The sequence below is a fragment of the Cuculus canorus genome, chromosome 27 (assembly GCF_017976375.1).
Source record: "Cuculus canorus isolate bCucCan1 chromosome 27, bCucCan1.pri, whole genome shotgun sequence".
In the NCBI taxonomy this organism is placed as follows: domain Eukaryota; kingdom Metazoa; phylum Chordata; class Aves; order Cuculiformes; family Cuculidae; genus Cuculus; species Cuculus canorus.
The window spans coordinates 6,553,264-6,572,758 of record NC_071427.1 but is presented as its reverse complement, the minus strand read 5'-3'; the positions used below and the strand labels follow the sequence as shown (position 1 = coordinate 6,572,758).

General features: G+C 61.8%; 3 protein-coding genes across 9 annotated transcripts in view; all 3 read left to right on the top strand.

Moving 5' to 3' along the window:
- Window positions 1-118: 118 nt before the first annotated feature.
- SLC39A3 (solute carrier family 39 member 3) lies at window positions 119-5,590 on the top strand. 4 transcript variants are annotated; one of them, XM_054049815.1, is made up of 4 exons: window positions 119-167; window positions 1,833-1,920; window positions 3,665-4,009; window positions 4,842-5,590. In XM_054049815.1, exons 3-4 carry the CDS (start codon window positions 3,803-3,805, stop codon window positions 5,580-5,582), a joined length of 948 nt encoding a protein of 315 aa, XP_053905790.1. In that variant the 5' UTR covers window positions 119-167; window positions 1,833-1,920; window positions 3,665-3,802; the 3' UTR covers window positions 5,583-5,590. The 4 variants fall into 4 exon arrangements, with proteins under 4 accessions (XP_053905790.1, XP_053905792.1, XP_053905791.1 ...); XM_054049817.1 differs by lacking the exon at window positions 119-167 and adding an exon at window positions 773-790; XM_054049816.1 differs by lacking the exon at window positions 119-167 and adding an exon at window positions 826-1,225.
- A 262-nt stretch (window positions 5,591-5,852) lies between these two features.
- Window positions 5,853-15,939, top strand: DIRAS1 (DIRAS family GTPase 1). 2 transcript variants are annotated; one of them, XM_054049808.1, is made up of 2 exons: window positions 5,853-5,993; window positions 12,433-15,939. In XM_054049808.1, the coding sequence occupies exon 2, from the start codon at window positions 12,457-12,459 to the stop codon at window positions 13,051-13,053; it is 597 nt and encodes a 198-aa protein (XP_053905783.1). In that variant the 5' UTR covers window positions 5,853-5,993; window positions 12,433-12,456; the 3' UTR covers window positions 13,054-15,939. The 2 variants fall into 2 exon arrangements, with proteins under 2 accessions (XP_053905783.1, XP_053905782.1); XM_054049807.1 differs by lacking the exon at window positions 5,853-5,993 and adding an exon at window positions 9,411-9,803 and having other exon boundaries at window positions 12,433-14,673.
- A 1,675-nt stretch (window positions 15,940-17,614) lies between these two features.
- Window positions 17,615-19,495, top strand: part of GNG7 (G protein subunit gamma 7) — an 83,971-nt gene continuing 82,090 nt past the window's right edge. Inside the window, exon 1 of one of the 3 annotated variants that reach the window (XM_054049821.1) lies at window positions 17,615-17,753. The gene's annotated coding sequence lies outside the window, so the exon portion shown is untranslated. The remainder of the gene's footprint in view (window positions 17,754-19,495) is intronic. The other 2 variants (XM_054049824.1, XM_054049822.1) reach the window with 2 other exon arrangements.

The following is a 19,495-nucleotide window of genomic DNA, read 5'->3' as shown; positions in this document are numbered from 1 at the left end:
AAACCCTCTGCTCTGCCTCTCCCGGAACGGTCCTGCCCCGGAACCTCTGCCGCTCTCCGCGTTTCCCGCGGGCGCTATTCCAGCGGCGCCCCGCAGAGCCGGGGGGAGGGGCTGCCGGGCAGCGCGCGGCCAATGGGAGCGGCCGGGGCGGGCGGGGAGACGGGCCGGTGAGCAGGGGGGAACTGGGGCCGGCGGGGGGGTTACCGGGGTGACTGGGAGCTCAAGGGCTTTACTAGGGTGACTGGGAGCTGGGGGGGCCTTGTTGAGGGGGCTGGGGGCTGGGGTTGGGGGGGCCTTTCTGCGGTAACGAGGCCCTGTACTCGCATAACTGGGGCTTAAGGGCCTTACTGGGGTAACTGGAGGCCCTTTACTAGGATAACTGGGAGCTAAAGGGCCTTGCTGGGGTAACCGAGGGCTGGGGGGGACCTTGCTGGGGTAACTGGAGGCCTTTTACTAGGATAACTGGGGGCTGAAGGACCTTACTGAGGTAACTGGGAGCTGGAGGGTGCAATTCCTGGGGTAACTGGGAGCTGGGGGGGGGGGCTTGCTGGGATAACTAGGGACTTGAAGGGCCTTACTGGAATAGCTAGGAGCTGGATAGCCCTTACTGAGGTAAACTGAGGGCCAGGGGCCTCTTGCTGGGGTAACTGGGGGCTGAGGGAAACCCTTACTGGGGTAACTGGGGGTCGAGGGGGGCTTTGCTGGGGTAATTGGGGGCTGGGGGGGGCAGTACCCTGTTCTGCACATGCTTTTGGGTGCTCGAGCAAGCTCCGTCCCCGCCCTTTCCTAGGTGATTCAAGGCTGCAGGGAGTGGGAGACGCTGGGAAATCTGTGGAATCTGGCCAGATTCCAGCGTCCCGACATCCTCACTGGGGGCAGGAATCCCTTCCCTCCCTGCTAGCTCAAAAAACTGAGATTTAAAGGGTCACACGGAAAGAAACCTGTTATTTTTCCTCCGCAGAGGACTCTCTGCTTTATAAAACATATTTCGTTGCTTGAATGCTTCATTAGAATCCCCAAATCCTGGAGTGGTGGGGTGGGAAGGGCCCTTTGGAGCTCGTCCGGTCCCAGCTCCAGCTAAAGCAGGATCACCTCACGCTGGCTGCACAGGAGCATGCCCAGGCAGGTTTGGATTTCTCCAGAGAAGGAGACTCCACACCTCCCTGGGGAGCTGCTTCCAGTGCTCCAGCACCCACACAGGAAAGAAGTTTCTCCTCATGTCCAGGTGGAACTTCCCAGGTTCCAGTTTGTGCCGGGTGCCCCTCGGGCTGTCGCTGGGCACCACTGAGCAGAGTCCGCCCCCCTCCTTCTGCCCCCACCCTTGGGATACGGATCAGCATTGATGGGATCGGCTCTCAGCCTGCTCCTCTCCAGGCTGAACAGACCCAGGGCTCCCAGCCTCTCTTCATCTCTGTTCCCCTGCACTGGGCTCTCTCCAGTCATTCCTGGTGTTTCTGGACCTGGGGAACCCAGAGTTGGACACAAGACTGGGATGGGCCTCTGTGGGGCAGAGGGGGGACAACTCCCCTCGCCTGCTCCCCACACTCTTCTCCATGCACCCCAGGATCCTCTTGGCCTTCTTGGCTTTGTGAGAGTAGTGCTGGCTCGTGGTCAGCTTGGTGTCCACCAGGACTCCTGCTCCTTCTCCACAGAGCTGCTTCCCAGCCGATCAGCCCTGACCTGTCCCGGTCCATGGGGTTGTTCCTCCCAAGGGTGCAGGACTCTGCATTTCTCATTGCTGAACTCCATGAGGTTCCTGTCCACCTGGCTTTCCAGAAGTTAGGGGCTGCTGTGCCACGCAGAACAGCTCCTGAATTAGTTCTCTATTGCAGAAGTCTTCAAGCGGGTGAAGTCGTCCAGACTTTGGCGGCGCTGGGTCCTGAACGCGGAGGTGTCGGAAAAAGCAGGGAGAAACACAAGGTATTTCTTGTTTTCCCCACTAGATTTTCCTGAAGCAATTTTCCACCCCAGGATAGGAGCACTGGAGGGCTGCTGCTCCACCTGCATCGGGAGCCTGGGGCTTTATGCTTTGCTAGGTTAAAAAAAGAAAACAAAGAGAGCAGAAGTAAGGGGTTTCTGAATTCCTGAGTGAGATCCAGGCATATGGAGATGATTTCTGGAAAAGGAGGTTTTTCCTCCTCCTCGCTACCTCAGGAGCTGCCTCACCGAGCAGAGGTGGGTGGTGCCTTTGCACCCAGCAGCCACGAGCTCTCATGATCCCCTGGCGTTGCTGTCATTTTCTGAGCGTTCCTTTGAGAAGCTTGGCATAACGACTCGCCGTCACCACGCGAGGCGAAACTCTTGTCGTTCCCTTGATGCTGGAACTGCAGCGCGTGCTTCACAGAGGCAGGGTGACTCGTTAGCTGTGTCAGCGTACTGCTGACGAGCTGGCAGCCCCGGAGCTGGCATCTCTGGAGAGGGAGCTGCTTGTCAGCCGCAGTGACAGGCTCTCTGCTGCTGAAGCCCTGTCACTGCACACTGAGGCTTCAGGCTCTGGAAGCATTCAGACTCATTTCTTCAGCGGGGTTCACCAGGGAAGGAGTCAGTCAGTGTCATCTGAGCTGGGTTTTTTTCCAATGAGCATCGCTTTCCATGGATGTCGGCTGAGAACCAGACCTGCTGCAGGTGATGACCCACCACAACCTCTCTGTTGGCTCCTGCTTGAGCTGCAAAAGTGGAAAAAGGCTTTAAACTCCCTTACCAAGTACAGTGTCATTCAGTCTCCCACTTCCTTTTTGATAAAAGCACCATTTATGCAGCCTGCTGCGCAGAAATGGTGATCGTGATTAATCCTGTCAGCCCTCCAGGGAGACTTCAGCCTCAGGAATGTTTTGTATTAAAGTTAATTTGCTGCTCCAACAAGCAGGTATTCAATTATTTACCTTGTCCATCATGGATGTGGGTGTCAGCGTGGCTGGAAGCGCTCTGTGTTAGGTTGTTACTGTGCTGGAGCGTCTTGTCAGCACTCGGGGCTGTGGGTGGCCCATTCCAGGGTGACCTACAGGAGAACCTTCTCCGAGGGCCATTGGTTGGCTTTGCGAGTCGGTTGGGTGCAAGGGGTAGGTGAAATCCTCCGAGATGCGAGAGCGAGCAGCAGCAGTATGACCTGCTCACCTTCCTGTGCGAGGCCTGACAAAAAGCTGAGACTGTTCCTGTAACTGGTTTTATTTAACAAATTAACAAAATCAACCATGATCACCTTCACAATCATTCCCTTCTGAGCTGACCCACAGCTGCACACGAGGCTGCCAACGCTCAGAGCCATCCCGCAGATCATTATCTGAAAGGCTGTTGAGGATCTCTTTTGGTTTTGCTTTCACATCTTCTACCAACAGAAACTGGGTTCCTTTGAACACCAACGGCATCTTTGGGAAGAGGCAGGAATCACAGGGAGCCAGGTCTGGAGAACAGGGTCAGGGCTGGAGCACCGGGATGTTGTTATCAGGTGAAAATGACTGCACAGCTACAGCACTGTGTTTTGCTGTGGTGTCGTGGTGCTAAATCCACTGCTGTGTGTGGGCAGCCTGGGAGACAGTTGCCTCTCGTGCTGCTCCTGCCTTTTGTGATTGCCATACACAGCCGGGCGTGCTGTTAGGGGTGCAAGGGGCTGTTCTGCGTTCTGTGCTTACAAAGGAAAACCTCTCTTGTTTTACTCTGTCCACAGCTATTGATCCAGCAGCGCCTCTCCCTCGGGGTCCATCTGTGCAGTCTCTTGCTGATGTACCTGCTCTAACAGCGCCAGAGGGACCCAGGAGCAGCCATCCACAGGGCCCTCGGCAGGGAGCCTCCACCAGGAAGCAGGATGAAGATCGTGGTAGCCAAAGTGCTGTGTCTGTTTGGCATCTTCATCCTCATGCTGGCTGGATCCCTCCTCCCTGTCAAGATAATTGAGGCCGATTATGAGAAGGCTCATCGCTCCAAGAAGGTTCTTGCCCTCTGCAATTCGTTTGGAGGAGGGGTCTTCCTGGCCACCTGCTTCAATGCCTTGCTGCCGGCTGTGAGAGAAAAGGTAACGGCTCTGAGCCTCTTGCTTACAAGCAGTTTTAGTGAGCCTGGGCCACTGAGGGTGTTAAGGACTACCTTCTCCTCTCCTGCCCTGCAAGAGCCCTGGCCGCTGGAGCTCTGCCCTAGTCGAAATGGAGTGGAAGGGTCTGCGTCTCATCAGAGCAGCCCCTGCAGCCTCTAAAACAGTTGAGCTGTGCCTTGTGCTCCAGATCAGGCGGGCGAGCTGTGCCCGCATCCCATTCAGCCACTGCTGACTGTCCATGGGGAGGAACTGGAGGGTGTTTGATGCTGCAGGGAGGTGAGCATCGCTGGGGAGTCAGGCTCAAACTCCTGCCTCTTAGCATGTTTAAAACACTCTCAGACGGCCACGAGCCCTTGATTGGAAGGGAAATAGGTTCTTATCTCTTACCCCGAGGCCTGTGTAAAAGAGCATTAAAGCATCATGGGCCAATATTACTCTTGATCAGGGAGTGCAGGGGCTGGACGAGGGGGAATGGTTTGAAGCTGAAAGAGGGGAGATTTAGGTGGTATATTAGAAAGGAAATGTTTTGCTGTGAGGGTGGGGAGGCCCTGGCCCAGGCTGCCCAGAGCAGTGGTGGCTGCCCCATCCCTGGAGGTGTTCAAGGCCAGGTTGGATGGGGCTTGGAGCCCCTGATCCAGTGGGAGGTGTCCCTGCCCATGGCAGGGGGTGGGACTGGACGGGCCCCTTCCAGCCCAAACCATTCAATGATTCTATGAATCTGGTGTCCCTTTAGAGCTGTGTGGGCACAACAAGAATGTCTCCCTTCAGAGGGACAAAGTGATTGATTTGCTGTGGATTGTTTGCTTTGTTCCAGCTCAGTGAAGTCCTCAAGCAGGGGAATGTGACCACGGACTACCCAGTGGCCGAGACCATCATGATGGTTGGCTTCTTTGTGACCATCTTTGTGGAGCAGCTCATCTTGACGTTCCAGAAGGAAAAGCCCGCCTTCATTGACTTAGAGACCTTCAATGCTGGTTCGGATGTTGGGAGTGACTCTGAATATGAGAGTCCCTTCATCGCATCTTCCCGAGGGCGCACGTTGTACAGTGAACACGGTCACCACTCCCACACCCATGGGCTGAATATCCAGGAGCTCTCCCGCTCCAGCCCCTTGCGGCTCATCGGGCTGGTGTTTGCGTTGTGTACGCACTCCATTTTTGAGGGACTGGCCCTGGGCTTGCAGGAGGAGGGTGGAAAAGTCGTCAGCTTGTTCCTAGGAGTTGCCATTCACGAGACACTGGTAGCAGTGGCATTGGGCATCAGCATGGCCAAAGCCTCCCTGCCACTGAAGGACGCTGTGAAGGTGGCTGTGACTGTGAGCCTGATGATTCCTCTGGGAATTAGCATTGGGATGGGGATTGAGAGCACTCAAAACGCAGCCAGCAACATTACTTCCCTGCTCCTGCAAGGCATCGCAGGGGGCACTTTCTTGTTTATCACCTTCTTTGAGATCCTTGCAAAGGAGTTGGAAGACAAGAACAACCGTCTCTTGAAGGTTCTTTTCCTGGTGCTGGGCTACGTGGCTTTGGCTGGGCTGGTCTTCTTCAAGTGGTGAGCACCAAAGCGACGGGAAGCAAACCTCGCCACCTTCCCTTGCAAATGGCACCAGAGATGAACCTACTCTTCAGCCATGAGGGACAGAAGCTCATCAGCCAAGCGAAACTTCACGGTCCAGGTGGTATTTCCGTATTGACCCGAAAAAGGAGAATTCCTATGTGCGCTTTGCGGAAGATAAAAATGTGGAGTTGTCCTAGTGTAGATGTCCCAAGGTACTGCCTGCCGGTGGCTCTGCGGGCGCAGCAGCTTGTGTGGAGAGGAGTCGACACAGACATTAACAATCTGGCTCTAGGTCTGCCTTCAAAGAGCTCGCCAAGCCTGCGCTTCCCTGGTTCCCCTCCCTTCCCTCACACCCACTGCGGAAGCCAGGGCTGGGAATCTGCCGCCTTCGCTGGCGCGTTCTGAGGAGGTGAGAAACGGTAACAGAAATGAAGTCGGCAGCAGGTGGGGTCAGGGATTGCACAGCTGCACTAAGCTGCTTTTGCTAGCTTAGTTTTGAGCAAAACCTGGCTGTAATAGCTGCCAAAAATAACATCCCTTCTGGGGCTGCTCCTGCGCCTGGTGCCACAGCTCCCTCTGAGCAGAGCTTCCCTTTCAACCCAGGAATCGCTCTGGCAGCCTTTGTTTCTCAGACTGATTTACAGCAGAAACGAGGCCGTGCGGTACCCTTGCCCTATGCTTTGTTCTCTGCATCCATATGTTGAGCGTTCCCCAAAGAAAACCTCGCAGCAAGTTAGTATCTCATTTGAAACCCCTCTGTCCCTGTCTGGAGGCCCTTCTGCAGCACTCGCAGTGCTCAGCATCCAAGAAACCAACAGCAATTTCCAGCGTTAATATTTGAGGGCGTCTGCTTGTGTTTAACTGATCTGCAGTGAACTGGGTTTAGTAGTTGCCATCAAACGCGTCTCTGGGGCTGCGCCCAGAGCCTCCGTGCTTGCTAGCAGCAGGCTCATGTGGCTGCACTGCGCCTCAGAGACTTTCCAGCGCGTTTTGTCCGTGTTTTCGAAGGAGAGAAGCTTCTTCCCTGGGGGTTGGTGCAGTTGTGGAAGGGCTGAGGAGAGATGCTTGCAGCCTGACTGTGCACGAGCTGATCTCTCCAGGGGAAGCCGAGTGTGCTGCGGATCCCATTGCGATGCTTCAGATTCGCCCTCCCTAGGTGAGGAGCTCGGATCAGAGGCTGGAGCTTGGAACCTGCTCTTCCCACTGCCTCCCGCGGCTGTAAGGCAGGAGCACAGCTCCTGCTCGGCAGGGTAACAGCCACGCTCCTCACCGGCCTCTTGCAGGGGATGCATTTTAATGAGACGTAGCCTTGGCTTCTGCAGCAGCTTCCGCAGGCAGAGCAGAGCTCTGGAAGTGCTGATGGAATTATAATGATATAGAGCGGGCTTAGCTGTGGCGCAGTCCCTGTTAGCGTGATCCAAAGCAGGAAGAAGGATGGGGGAGAGTGGGAAGCAGCATCTTGCAGGCAGTGGTTGGCCCAGCAGCAGCATATGGAGGCTGATGAGGATCATCTGATGGTTCCTGGTGCTCAGTGTTTTAATTGCTGCAACTAAACTCAATTAATCCTGCTTTGAAAAACCTGGAGTGGAAGGAGGGAGAGGGTTATTTTAGGCCTGGGATGACACAAATTGGCAGGGCCTGATGAGAAGGTAATTTGCCTGGATGTGGTAACTCTCTGTGTGTTATTTCACCGCGTGCAGGGCAGAGCGGCTCCAGGCGGGTGTTCCTCCGTGATGGTGGTTCCCCAGGCACGTGGGGTGAGTGGGAGAGGTGAGATGGGAGGCTGTGGTGGGGAGCGCAGTGCCATGCTGAGCATCCCTTCCCAGATTCCCACCTCTGCTGCTTTGTTCCTGCAGCAAATGCTTTCCTTGGGGGCTTCCCCCCCATATCTGGCAAATGCCGGCATCTCCTGCAGTGCTGGAGTCGGGGCCTTGAGGTCATGGTGCATCCCCATCTCCTCTTCCTCCTCCTTCCTCCCACCCAGCCCCACGCGCAATCCAGGGGTTGATGTCCTAAAGTCAAGAGCAGCTGTTGATGGGAGGAGATTTCTTATCCAGCACCCAAAAGCTCAGAGCAGGGAGTGGGGCGCTTGGCCCTGTTATAGCGGCTGTGGTCAACGTGACAGTGCGGGGAACTGGCTGGAAAGGTCTGGAGCCTCCAGTTTCCACCCTTTCCTGCTCTGGTGGAGCCTGGGACCAGGGCTGGCTGGGGGAGCAGGGCGGGGGCCATGAAGCGTTGAGGGATGCTGAGCTGCCCCCCTCCTTGCTGTGTTTGGTCACCTGTGAGCGTCAGTGCGCAGCACTCTGGGGTTGGCTCGGAAGTGGAGAAGAATGAGCCCCATCTGCTGCTCCTAATAAAGGCTCTGGCCTTTTCCCCTTTGTGTCATCATTTACTTGGTGTCCCCCGTCGCTCCACACCCGCATCACGCAGTGGGAGCATGTGCACATCCCAAGGTGGGGCCAAGCTCCCTGGGAGCCAAACCCCAGCGAGGGGACTGGGGGGATGGAGCCCCTGGAGCTGCGCGGAGCTTGGAGGGGGAGCACGGGGCCAGTTCCCCCCTTCTCCCAGCCCGCTCAGCATCAGCGTGATCCAGCCCTGCGTGTGCAGCCGCCCCGTTGCGTAAGGCTTGGCAGGGAGCTGGGGACTGAATGAAACGGAGGAGGAGCCGCAACGAAAATGATCAAGGAAACTCATTCATTTCCTCTAACGAGTAGTATCCATCCGGCACATCGCGCTGTGGGGTCTGCAGGGATGGGGGACACCTGGCAGAGTGGCTTTTCAGCGCCATGGGGGCTGCGGCTGCCAGCTGGGGGGTCCTTGTTCCCAAGGGGGGCAGGGCTGGGGTCCCCCCTGCTGCTGCTGGCCCCAGGAGTGTGGCTCAAGGGGATGCGTGGTGCCGTGGCCCTCCTCCACCACCATCAGCTATTAATAGCAGCTGCGGATTTTAATTGCTGCTGCTTGGGAGGGAGTGTGACTCACGCAGCCTGGACTGGCAGCCCTGCCACCGGCAGCCCCTGGCCTTGGCACAGCCCTTTCCATGCCCAGGGTGGCATCAAGCTCCAGCCCCTCTGTTCCTTCGTGCTGGTGGCAGGGAAGAGCCACAGGTTCTCAGGGGCTGCAGGACCCTCGGAGCAGGATGTGGCCCCTCCGTGGGGCTGCTCAGCTCTTGAGCCTGAACTTGGGAGGGGGACCCTGTGGCTGGTGACAGAGCCCCTGTGGTGCCACTGCGCAGCCACGTCCCCTCAGCCTGGCCCCACTGCCACAGGGGTTACTGCACCCACACCCGGCCAGCTTGGGGTGCTGGTGTCTGTCTGTCCTGTCTGTGTGTCCTTGTGTCCCCAGTCCCCAGCTGTGGGTCCCTGTCCCCCTCTGCCGTCCCTAGGCTTGGCATCCATGTTCCTCTTCATGTGTATCCGCGTCCCCATCTGTGCCCATGTCCACGTGTGGTCACTGTCCCCACATGCTTGTCTGAGTGTCCTCATCCCCGTGTATGTCTGTCTGTCCACATCCCTGTTTGCCTATTTCCATCCCTGTGTGTCCCCATCCCTGTCCCTCTGTTCCTGTCCCCATCTGTCCGTGTGTCACCACCCCAATGTGTCCCTATCCCCATGTGTCCCTGTCTGTGTGTCCCTGTTGGTGTATCCCTGTGTCCATCTGTCCTCATCCCTGTCTGTGTGTCCCTGTCTGTATGTACCTCCCCATTCCCACGTGTCCCTGTATCCTCATCCCTGTCCGTGTGTCCCTGCCGGTGTATCCCTGTCTGTCCCCGTCCCTCCGCCGCTCGGGGCTGGGGGTCCCGTGGCCCCGGGCGGGGCGGGCGCGGCGGGCGGGGCCGGCGGCGGGGCGGGATCGGCGCTGCGGCGGCCGCACCGCACCGAGCCGAGCGCTGCCGAGCGGTTCCGAGCGGTTCCGAACCCAGTCGAGCGGTTCCGAGTGCAGCCGAGCGGTTCCGGACCCAGCGGTGCCGAGCGCAGCCGAGCGGCTCCGAGTCCAGCCGAGCAGTTCCGAGCGCAGCCGAGCGGTTCCGAACCCTGCGGCGCCGAGCCCAGCCGAGCGCAGCCGAGCGGTTCCGAACCCAGCCGAGCGGTTCCGAGCGCAGCCGAGCGGCTCCGAGCGCAACCGAGGGTTCGGAGCCGCCGCGCCGGGGCCGCCCCGGGCCGGGCCATGCGCTGAGGCGGCCGCGAGCCCGCAGCCAAGGGCGGATCCCGGGCAGGACACGGTGAGCGGCGGGCACCGCAATGCGACCGGCGCGGGGGCAGCGGGGACGGGGCGGGGGGGACCCGGTCCTTGCCCGCCGCCCTCCTGTCACAGCCCCTCCATCCCTGCGGTTCCAGCCTGCGCTGCCTCTGCCCTCCAGCTCCATCCTCCCCGCCTCTGCTCCTCAGGCTCCATCCTGACCCTTCTCCCCCCGCCATCTCCATTCTGACCCTTCTCCCACCCCTCCATCTCCGTCCTGCCTCTTCTCCCTTTCCTCTCTCTCCGTCTTGCCCCTTGTCCCACCCCTCTTATTTCCATCCTGCCCCAACCCCTCCATCCCTCCATCTCCATCCTGTCTCCACTCTTCCAGCTTCATCCTGCTCCTTCTCTTGCCTCTCCATCTCCATCCTGCATCCTTCCTGCTCCTCCATCCTGCCTCTGCTCCTTCACCTTCATCCTGCCCCTTCTCCTGCCCCTTCTCCCTCCCCTCCATCTCCATCCTGCGTCTTTCCTGCCACTCCATCCTGCTCCACCTCTGCTCCTTACCTCCATTCTCTTCCTTCTCCTGCTCCTCCATCTCCATCCTGCCTCTGCCCCTCTATCTCCATCCTGCCTCTGCTCCTCTTTCCTGCCCATCTCCATCCTGCCCAAGCCACTCCATCCTGCCTCTGCTCCTCTGTCTCCATCCTGTTCCTTCCCCTGCCCCTTCTGCTGCTGCTCCATCTCCATCCTGCCCCTTTCCTGCCCACCATCTCCAGCCTGCCCAGCTCCTTCATCTCCGTCCTGCCCCTTCTTCTGCCTCTTCTGCCCATTATCTCCATGCTTCCCCAGCTCCTCCATCCCTCCTCTGCTCCTCCATCTCCATCCCGCCCCCCAGCTCCTGCAGCACTGGGATCCGAGTGGGAGGGTGCAGCAGAATCTGGCCCGGGCTGTACCCCCCCCAGCAGCCGAGGGGAGGCCGTGCTCTGGATCCTCAGGCACGGGGGGGGGGCTTGTTGGGGTGGGGGCTGCCAAGGCCCATCCTGCCCCGCACCGCGGCTGCGAGCCCGGGGGCACCTTTGGTTGCACTTTGGGCAGGTGGGAAGCGCAGGACCATCGCCGAGGTTTGGCATTCCCGTGCTCCGACTCAGCCCCAGCTCCCATGTGCCAGTGATTCTTCCAATGTGATGGGATCCAAGGGGCATTTTTCTGCCCATGGGACGGACTCCTTGGGTGCCTGAGACCAAGGTGATGGGCTTCCCAAGCCCTGGCTTTCCAGGTGCCAGCCCCTGTCCCAGTGTTTGGGAATTCCAGGATATTGGAGCTATTTGTGGGATCTCGACTTTGGGAACCCCACCCCACAGCAGGTTTAACAGCTCTGAGGCTCTGTGATGCAGGAGGGAAACTGAGGCAGGGCCTGGCGATGCTCATCCCGGGCTCAGCTCTTTGAGCCCCCTCCTTTCTGCATCGCTCGAGGGTCACAAGCGAGGACCCTGCCTGGGCCCATGTGTCCCCTGCGAGTGGACACCAAGGTCTGGCAGCGCTGGGGCGGCCACGGGCACCTCCACACCTGGATGCCATGAGCCCACAGCCGTGCCACACTCTCCCCCCGTGCCCATGTCTGCTCCCACTGCATCCCTGGGGTGGGAGTGGACCGCAGGGGTGGCACAGGGTGGCACAGCGTAGGGTGGGATGAGGTGGCAGGGGGGCGTAGGGCACAGCGTGGGGTGGCACAAGGTGCCAGAGTACAGTTTGATGTGTCACGGGGATGCAGGGCACAGCGTGGGGTGGCAGGGGGTGGCAGGGCACAGCACAGAGTGGCATCGGGTGACATGGCACAGTGTAAGGTGGCAGGGCACAGCGCAGGGTGGCACGGGGTGTCAGGGCATAGTATGGGGTGTCAGGGGACAGTATGGGGTGGCAGGGCATAGTGTGGGATGGCACGGGATGGCACAGTGACAGGGAACGGTGTGGGGTGGCATTGAGTGGCAGGGCACAGCGCGGGGTGGCACAGAGTGACAAGGAACAGCGGCACGAGGAGGCAGGCACAGCACTGGATGGCACAGGGAGACAGGGAACAGTGTGGGGTGGCACAGGGTGGCACAGGACAGTGCAGGGTGGTGGAGGGTGTCAGGGATCGGCAGGGCCCCGTGCAGCGTGGCAGGCACCGAGGTCTGAGTGTGAAATGGCCCCTCCGTATGCAGCAGCCGGAGCAGCCGCACGTGGCAGAGCCAGAGGGGCTGGCTGCGGGCATCGGGCACCACCGGGTCCTTGTTGGGCCAGCGGTTGCCCCACAGGGCTACTCTGGGGGCTCAGGGGTCCCACAGGTGCCCTGCGTGGCACCCCCACATGGCCCCAGCAGCCTCGGCCGCAGCTGTGGTGCCGGTGGCCACGGCTCGGCCATATGGGCACAGTGGGCAGCGGGCAAAAATAGCAGATGCTGCTGCACCCCGGGCTGGCGGTGAGCATCGGGCCCCAGCACCGGCGCCTGGCAAGGGCATCTCAAGGGCGAGGGGGGGGCAGGACCCCCTGGTTGCGTTGGCCTGGTTGGAGCAGGGGGGCTGCATCCCAGGGGGGTTGTGATGTGGGGGTCAGGGGCTGCCCCATTCTTTGGGTCCATCCCAAAGCCCCCGTTCCCGGTGTGACGCCTCGCTCTGCCCTATCCCTTCCAGCGGCTGCAGCATCTCCAGGTCAAGATGCCGGAGCAAAGCAACGACTACCGGGTGGTGGTGTTCGGTGCCGGTGGCGTTGGCAAGAGCTCCCTGGTGTTGCGCTTCGTGAAGGGGACATTCCGGGACACCTACATCCCCACCATCGAGGACACGTACCGCCAGGTCATCAGCTGCGACAAGAGCGTCTGCACCTTGCAGATCACCGACACCACCGGCAGCCACCAGTTCCCGGCCATGCAGCGCCTCTCCATCTCCAAGGGCCATGCCTTCATCCTGGTCTTCTCCGTCACCAGCAAGCAATCCCTGGAGGAGCTGAAGCCGATCTACCAGCAGATCGTGCAGATCAAGGGCAGCGTGGAGAGCATCCCCATCATGCTGGTGGGCAACAAATGCGACGAGACGCAACGGGAGGTGGAGAGCAGGGAGGGAGAGGCTGTGGCCAAGGAGTGGAAATGCGCCTTCATGGAGACCTCGGCCAAGATGAACTACAACGTCAAGGAGCTCTTCCAGGAGCTGCTGAACCTGGAGAAGAGGAGGAATGTCAGCCTCACCATCGATGGGAAGCGCTCCAGCAAGCAGAAGAGGACAGACAAAATCAAGGGGAAGTGCAGCATCATGTAGAGCCCCGGACTGGCCCGCATCCCCCCTCCGGTCCCCCCCTCTCCCCACCACGACTGGATGTGCCATCGCAGCGGGATCGTCCCCTCGTCCTCCGTGCCATCACTGTGACTGTGCGGGGACACCGCAGCGCACGGGCTGCACTCGCCGATGGTCTGGGGGTGAAGACGGGGCGTCCCACCGAGCTGAGGGACGCTCGGCCACCCCATGGCCGGCACTGGGGGACACGCGGCCGGGCGATGCCAGGGAGCGCACGGACACACACCCTCCCACAGCAGCACAACCGGCAGCACCAGCTGCTCCCCGTCCCCATGGGGAGCCCACGTGGGTCCTCATAGGTGCGGAAGACGGTGCGAGGTGGGGGTGTCGGTGCCACCCTTGGGGACAGTCCCACGCGTCCCTCGCTCTCCCCGTGCCCCCGGCCCCACGCCATAGCACTCTGCTCCTGCAGGCAGAGTCCCGGGGCGGGAGCAGCTCCTCTGTTCCTGAGCCTCCAGCCCCATCCTGGCACTGCGGACCCCCCCGCGACCCCCAGCCTCATCCCAGCACCGCGGACCTCCCGCAGTCCCTAGCCGGTGCCGCAGCTCGGAGCCACCAGCCCAAGCACAAAGCATCGGGTCCGAGGGAGGTCCTGACCCAGCACAATCCTGGTGAGCTCCGGTGCGAAACCCCCGGCCCGACCCCCCAGCACTGCCGCTGCCCCCCCTCCCACACAGGATGAGCCCCCCAGCCCAGCTGGGCCGCGATGCCATGGTGATGGACCCTGTCCTCCCGTGGTGCCCGGCTGACACTCAGCATCTCCCCCAGCTCCCGCAGAGTCCTTGCCGCGGGGGGGCCTTGCCCTGCACCCCAGGGACGCCCAACCCCTCCTCCTCTCCCAGTCCTTGCTTGTTCCCCCGTGGCCGGAGCAGGGTCCCCGCGCTGTCACCAGCCCCTCGTCCCAGCGGGGTTTGTCCCCTCGCTCCGGCCCTGCTCTCCCTCTGCTGGGGCCCCTGGGGGTGTCCCCAGCGCCCCCCGTTTTACAGCACGCCCCGAGCGCCCAGGGGACGCGGTGACGTTAGGATGTAGCCTTTATTCTAGAAATAGTCTTCCTTCAATAAAGAGATGAGAAATGCTCCCGCATCCGTGCGGAGCAGCAGGGGCACGGCTCGAAGCGGGAAAGGAGGGATGGGGGTGCATGTGTGTGACAGCACGTGTGTGCATGCATGTGCATGTCTGTGCATGTGAGACTGCATGCACGGTGTGTGTGCAAGCACACGTGTGTATGAGCATCTGTACTAATGGACATACACACATGTACATTTATGTACCATGTGCACATGTGTGCCATGGCGTGTGCACACAGTGCATATGCAAGCACACACGTGTCTGTGCATCTTTGCCAATGCACATACACACATGCACGTGTGTACCCTGTGCACACACGTGCCATGCTGTGTGCACACACATGTGCCTGCGTGCCCCCCACCCCTCGCTGCCGCGCGGGCTGGTGTCCCCGTGGGGAGGGGGTGGGAGCACGGTGCGTGCGTCATCATGCCTGTTGCCATGGAAACCATCTGCTCCCCGGGCGCGGGAGCTGCGTGGGCATGCGGATGCGGGCTGGGGGGCGGCGGAGGGGGAGCGGGGCTGCTGCTGGCTGCAAGGGCCTCGGCAAGGGCACGGCTCCGAGGGGATGTCATAGCTCCGTGAGGATATCATGGCTCTATGGGGACAGTCTTGGCTGCGTGGCAATGGCTGTGGCTCCACCAGGGTGGTTGAAGGTCCCTGGGGATGCTCAGGGCTCCGTGGGGATGTCACTGCTCTGTAGGGATTATCATGGTTCCACGGGGACATCAGAACTCCAGGGGGATGGTCATGGTTCTGTGGGGATGGCCACTGATCCCTGGGGATGCTCCATGGGGACAGTCGCAGTTCTGTGAGGGTGTCACACTTCCACGGGGATGGCTCCACCAGGGTGGCCACAGGTCCCTGGGGATGCCTGGAGCTCCATGGAGACAGTCACAGTCCACGGGGATGTCACAGCTCCCCTGCACCAGCCAGGGCAGCCACTGCTGTCCCCACGTCCCCCCCAGCGGGCTGGGGGCAGCCAGGACCCTCAGTGGGCACCGGGACGGGAGCGTGGGACGGGCATGCGTGGGTGTGCGGACACTCGGTGCCAGCGCCACCTGCCAGGACCCCCCAGGACCCCCCAGGACCCCCTGGGCCACAGACGCCCAGGCAAGGCTGGGGGCGTCACAGGTATTTGAGGGGGATGCTGTCACACCAAACCTCGGGTCTCCTGGGCTAAACGCCCCCAGCTCTGTCCCCACCCTGTCTCCCCATCATGGCTGGTGCAGATGGGACCGGTGGAGCAGGAGAGGCTCTTCAGGGGACCCTGCTGCAGCTTGGGGCACCCCTTGGGATGCTCCGATAGGTGGCCCTCACGGTGCTCCTTGAGATGCCCACCAGGATGTCATTTGGGGGCTCCTTGGGATGCCCCTCAGGATGCTCTTGCTCTCAGCAAAGGCCACTTGCTCCCAGAAGGGTCTGGGTGACTCTGGCCCCACGCCCGAGCCTGACGCTGAGCTGCTCTTGGAGGACCAGCCCAGGGGCACCCTGAGAACCCCCAAAGCCACAGCCGGGAGCCCACCTGGGCAGTGTGACAGGATCAAGATGGACATGGACAGTCCCGGGTAGAGATGGACAATCCTGGATCGAGATGGACATGAACAATCCTGGATCGAGATGAGTGATCCTGGATCGAGATGGACATGAACAGTCCTGGATTGAGATGGACAATCCTGGATCAAGATGGACGATCCTTGCAGGACACTTTGTGCTTCCCCGGGGCCTGAGGTTTTAAATAAGCCATTCCTGAGTGTTAATTAGCAGGATGAGCCATGGTGCGGCATTTCCCAGCGCTCCCTGAGGCGACGAGGAGCTGTCGCTGCAGCCTGCAGCCATAAAACTGCTTCAAAGCACAAATCCAGCGTTTGGGACCCAAACCAGCTCCAGGCACCACGGTAGCTGGGTGGGACATGGTCCCTCGTGTCCCCTCCAGGGAGGGTGGTGGTTGGAGGCTCCCGGCATCACCTGTGGCCCTTGCACCCCTCGAGGTGGCACTTGAGCCCCTCAAGATACTGGCACAAAGCCAGGGGTTCCCCCTGCGCCCCAGCTGCAGCCAAAGTGGATTATGACACCGTGGGCAGGGGCATATGGGAGAAAACTGGATTAGGGGAGAAATCAGCCTTCTTCCCATTAACAGGATTACTGGTTTTCAGCCCAGCGCCAGCGTAGCTGCCGGCAGTGGGGCCGCGTCCCCCTGGCACAAGAGGAACCATCAGGGACAGCCCAGACCCACCTCGGTTCCTGCTGGGACTGGAGATGCAGCTGGTGCATCCCAGCATGGTCCTGCCGCAGGCCAGTGCGGCACTGGGATGCACTGGGAGCGATGGTTGCAGCATCCTCCACCCCCCCGCCCAGCGCTGTGGGGCTGGGGGCTCCCACCGGCAGCGGAGCCAGGCACCCCCGGGGCACGGGGGTCAAAGCCTCAATTCACGGCCACGCTGCGATGGCCAGCAGGATTTCCCGCTGCCCCCATGACTCACACCCGCTGCCAATTCACTCCCCCCTCGATTTTCCCCTTGCTCCGCTGGGACCCAGGATTGGGGGGACCCAAGCTTTGCTCCCCCGAGGGGACGGTCACAGCTCCGTCCTGGCGCCACAGAACCCGGGGCTGCTGCGGCGGAGCATCGGGGGGACGCGGGGCTGGGGTCTCTGCCCGGGGGGCTCGGGGTGCCCCGCTCCCACGGCAGGGTGACAGCAGGGGGGTCCTCTGCCCCCACGCTGGAAAGGGAAGGGGGGGAGTATGGCAATGGGTGACAGTGGCGCTCCCTGGGGTTTTGGGGTGCCGAGGGGTCTCGTGGGGTGGGACCAGGCTGCAGCGAGGGAGGAGGAGAGGGGAGTGCTGGGGGGCCGGGGGGGTGAGGGGAGCAGAAAAGGGGGTGCTGGGGGGTCTGTGGTGGTGGTGAGCAACAGGGGAATGGTGGGAAGGGGGTCCAGCGAGGTGTGTGGGGGGGGAGCAGGCTGGGGGATGCCAGGGGATCCTGGGGGTTGTGGGGAGAGGTGAAAAGCAGGGGAACCGGGAGTGTCCAGGGGTCCGGGGGAGAGCGGGGAACCTCCTCGGGGGGGGAGGGGCAGAAGGGGGAGAGGCAGAGCGGGGGTCCAGGGGGTCCCGAGGGTCCCATGCCCCGCCCCCCATCCCCTGTAGCCCCGCGCCCCTCCCCGCTCATTAATATTAACGAGCGCCCCCTGCGCGCTGATTAGTAGCCACACCCAGGCCACGCCTCGGCCACGCCCCCTCACGGATGGCCTCGCTGGGCTCGCGCCCATTGGCGGACGGTGCTGCCAATCAGGCGGGGGCGGGGCATATGGAGGGACGTTGGGTGTGGCCAGAGCAGCTGGGCGTCAGCGCGAAGCGAGAGTTTCGTCCTATTGGTAGGAGGCGCTGCCGATCACGAGCGAGGGGCGTGGCCAACTCTAGGGGCGGGGCATAGGCTAGCGGCTCGCGGCCATTGGCGGGCGGCGCTGCCGATCACGCGCTAGGGGCGTGGCCAGCGCTCGGCGGGGCGTGGCCATCACGGGGCGGGGAGCGGCGGGTGTTGCGCGGCGCAGCGGCGGCGGCGGCTCCGCTTACTCCGCCGAACCCGGCCCCGCTGGTACCGGTGAGCACCGGGGGGGCTGAGGGCGAGCCCCGGGCGCGGCCTGTGCAGCCTGCGGGCTCAGGGGCCTCGGTACCACACGGAACGGGGCGGGGGGGGTGTGCTGGGGTCGTAAAGGAAGGGGGGGGGTGAGGGGCTCTCAAGGGAAGGGCTGAAAGGGGGGGGCACAGGGAGGGCGAGGGGGGTTGGGAGTCTTGAGGGGGTCGCAGGGTTGGGGGTTTGGGGGTCCCAGGGGAAGGGTTGAGGGTAGTGAAGAGGGAAGGGGGCACGGGCAGGACGAGGGGGCGGATGGAGATGGGGGTCCTGGAGAGGGGTGGCAGGGTTGTGGACTTGGGCGTCCCAGGGGAAGGGTTTGGGGGGGCTGAGCCTGGCGAGGGGGGAACAGGGATGGCGGTGAGGGGGTCTCAGGGCAGGGGCTGGAGACTGGGAAGGGGTCCCAGGGCAGGGGTTGGGGGACTGAATTGGGGGGCCATGAGCAGGGCGAGGGGGGGGATGGAGATGAGGGAGCTTGCAGGGTTGGGGACTTGGGGGGGGTCCCAAGGGAAGGGTTGGAGGGGCTGGGTGAGGAGCGGGGGGCGGCATGGGCAGGAGGTGAGAGGGGGGTGGAGATGGGGGTCCCAAGGGGTGTCATAGGGTTGGGGACTTGGGGGTTCCAGGGCAGGGGTTGGGGGGGGGGGGCCGCATATGCAGGGCAAGGGGGGGTTGAGGGTCTTGAGGGGGGTCGCAGGGTTGGGGACTGAGGAGTTCTAGGGCAAGGGTTGGGGATCGGAGAGGGGTGGCATGGGAAGGGCAACAAGGAGTTGGGGGTCCCGAGGGAGGTCTTAGAGTTGGGGACTCGGGTGTCCCGGAGCTAGGGGTGGGGTGCGAGCAGGGTGAGAGGGGGGGCAGAGGCAGGGCAAGGCTGCATGAGGATGGAGGTGAGGGGGGTCTCAGGAGAAGGGTTGGGGGGGCTGAACAAGGGTGGGGGCATGGGTAGGGCAAGGGGTGGTGGTGATGGGGGTCCTGAGGGGGATCGCACATTTGCAGACTTGGGGGTCCTAGGACAAGGGTTGGAGGGGGGCTGGGGGCGGCAGGGAATGGTGAGGAGGGGGCTAGGGGCTGAAGGTGTCCTGGGGGTCCCATGGCTGCAGATGAGGGGGTCCCAGGAGCTGTGGATGGGGATGAGGGAGTCCCAGAGCAGGGGCAGGAGGGGCTGAAGAGGGAGGTGCGTGGGCAGGGCGAGGGGGGCAGTGGAGTGGGGGTGAAGATCTTGAGAGGACGTGGGGGGTCCCAGGATGAGGGGCCAAGAGGGTCCTGGGGTTGTAGGTGGTGGAGCTGGGGGTTGGGGTCGGGGGGTCCCGGGGTGCTCAGCTGGTGCATTCAGCTGGTGTGGCTGAATGAAGAGGGGGACATGGGCAGGGTGCGAGGGTCAGTGGAGATGAGGGTGAGAGGATGGGGGGTGACACAAGCGATCCTGGGTGTTGCAGGTGGAGGAGATGGGAGTGAGGTGGTCCCAGGGCAGGGTCTGCGGGCTGAAGGTTGGAGGTGAGAGGGTTGTGGGGGTGCTGGGGACTTGAGTGGGATGTTGGGGGCTGGGGAGGGTGCTGGCCCCAGAGGTGGAGGATTTGGGGGCCTTTTGATGTGTTCGCCCCAGAAATGGAGGGTTTGGGAGGTCCTGGTGCTGGAGGTGAATGATTTGAGGAGCCCTGGAGGAGCTGAGGCTGGATGTGGAGGTGTTGGGAGGTCCTGGGGGTGCTGGGAAACCT

What these genes read in the sequence shown, in the direction of transcription:
- DIRAS1 (XM_054049808.1), top strand. Translation starts at nt 12,457, where the DNA reads ATGCCGGAGCAAAGCAACGACTACCGGGTGGTGGTGTTCGGTGCCGGT.
- SLC39A3 (XM_054049815.1), top strand. Translation starts at nt 3,803, where the DNA reads ATGAAGATCGTGGTAGCCAAAGTGCTGTGTCTGTTTGGCATCTTCATC. An exon ending in TGCCGGCTGTGAGAGAAAAG is followed by an intron (nt 4,010 to 4,841) that starts GTAACGGCTCTG and finishes GCTTTGTTCCAG; the next exon opens with CTCAGTGAAGTCCTCAAGCA.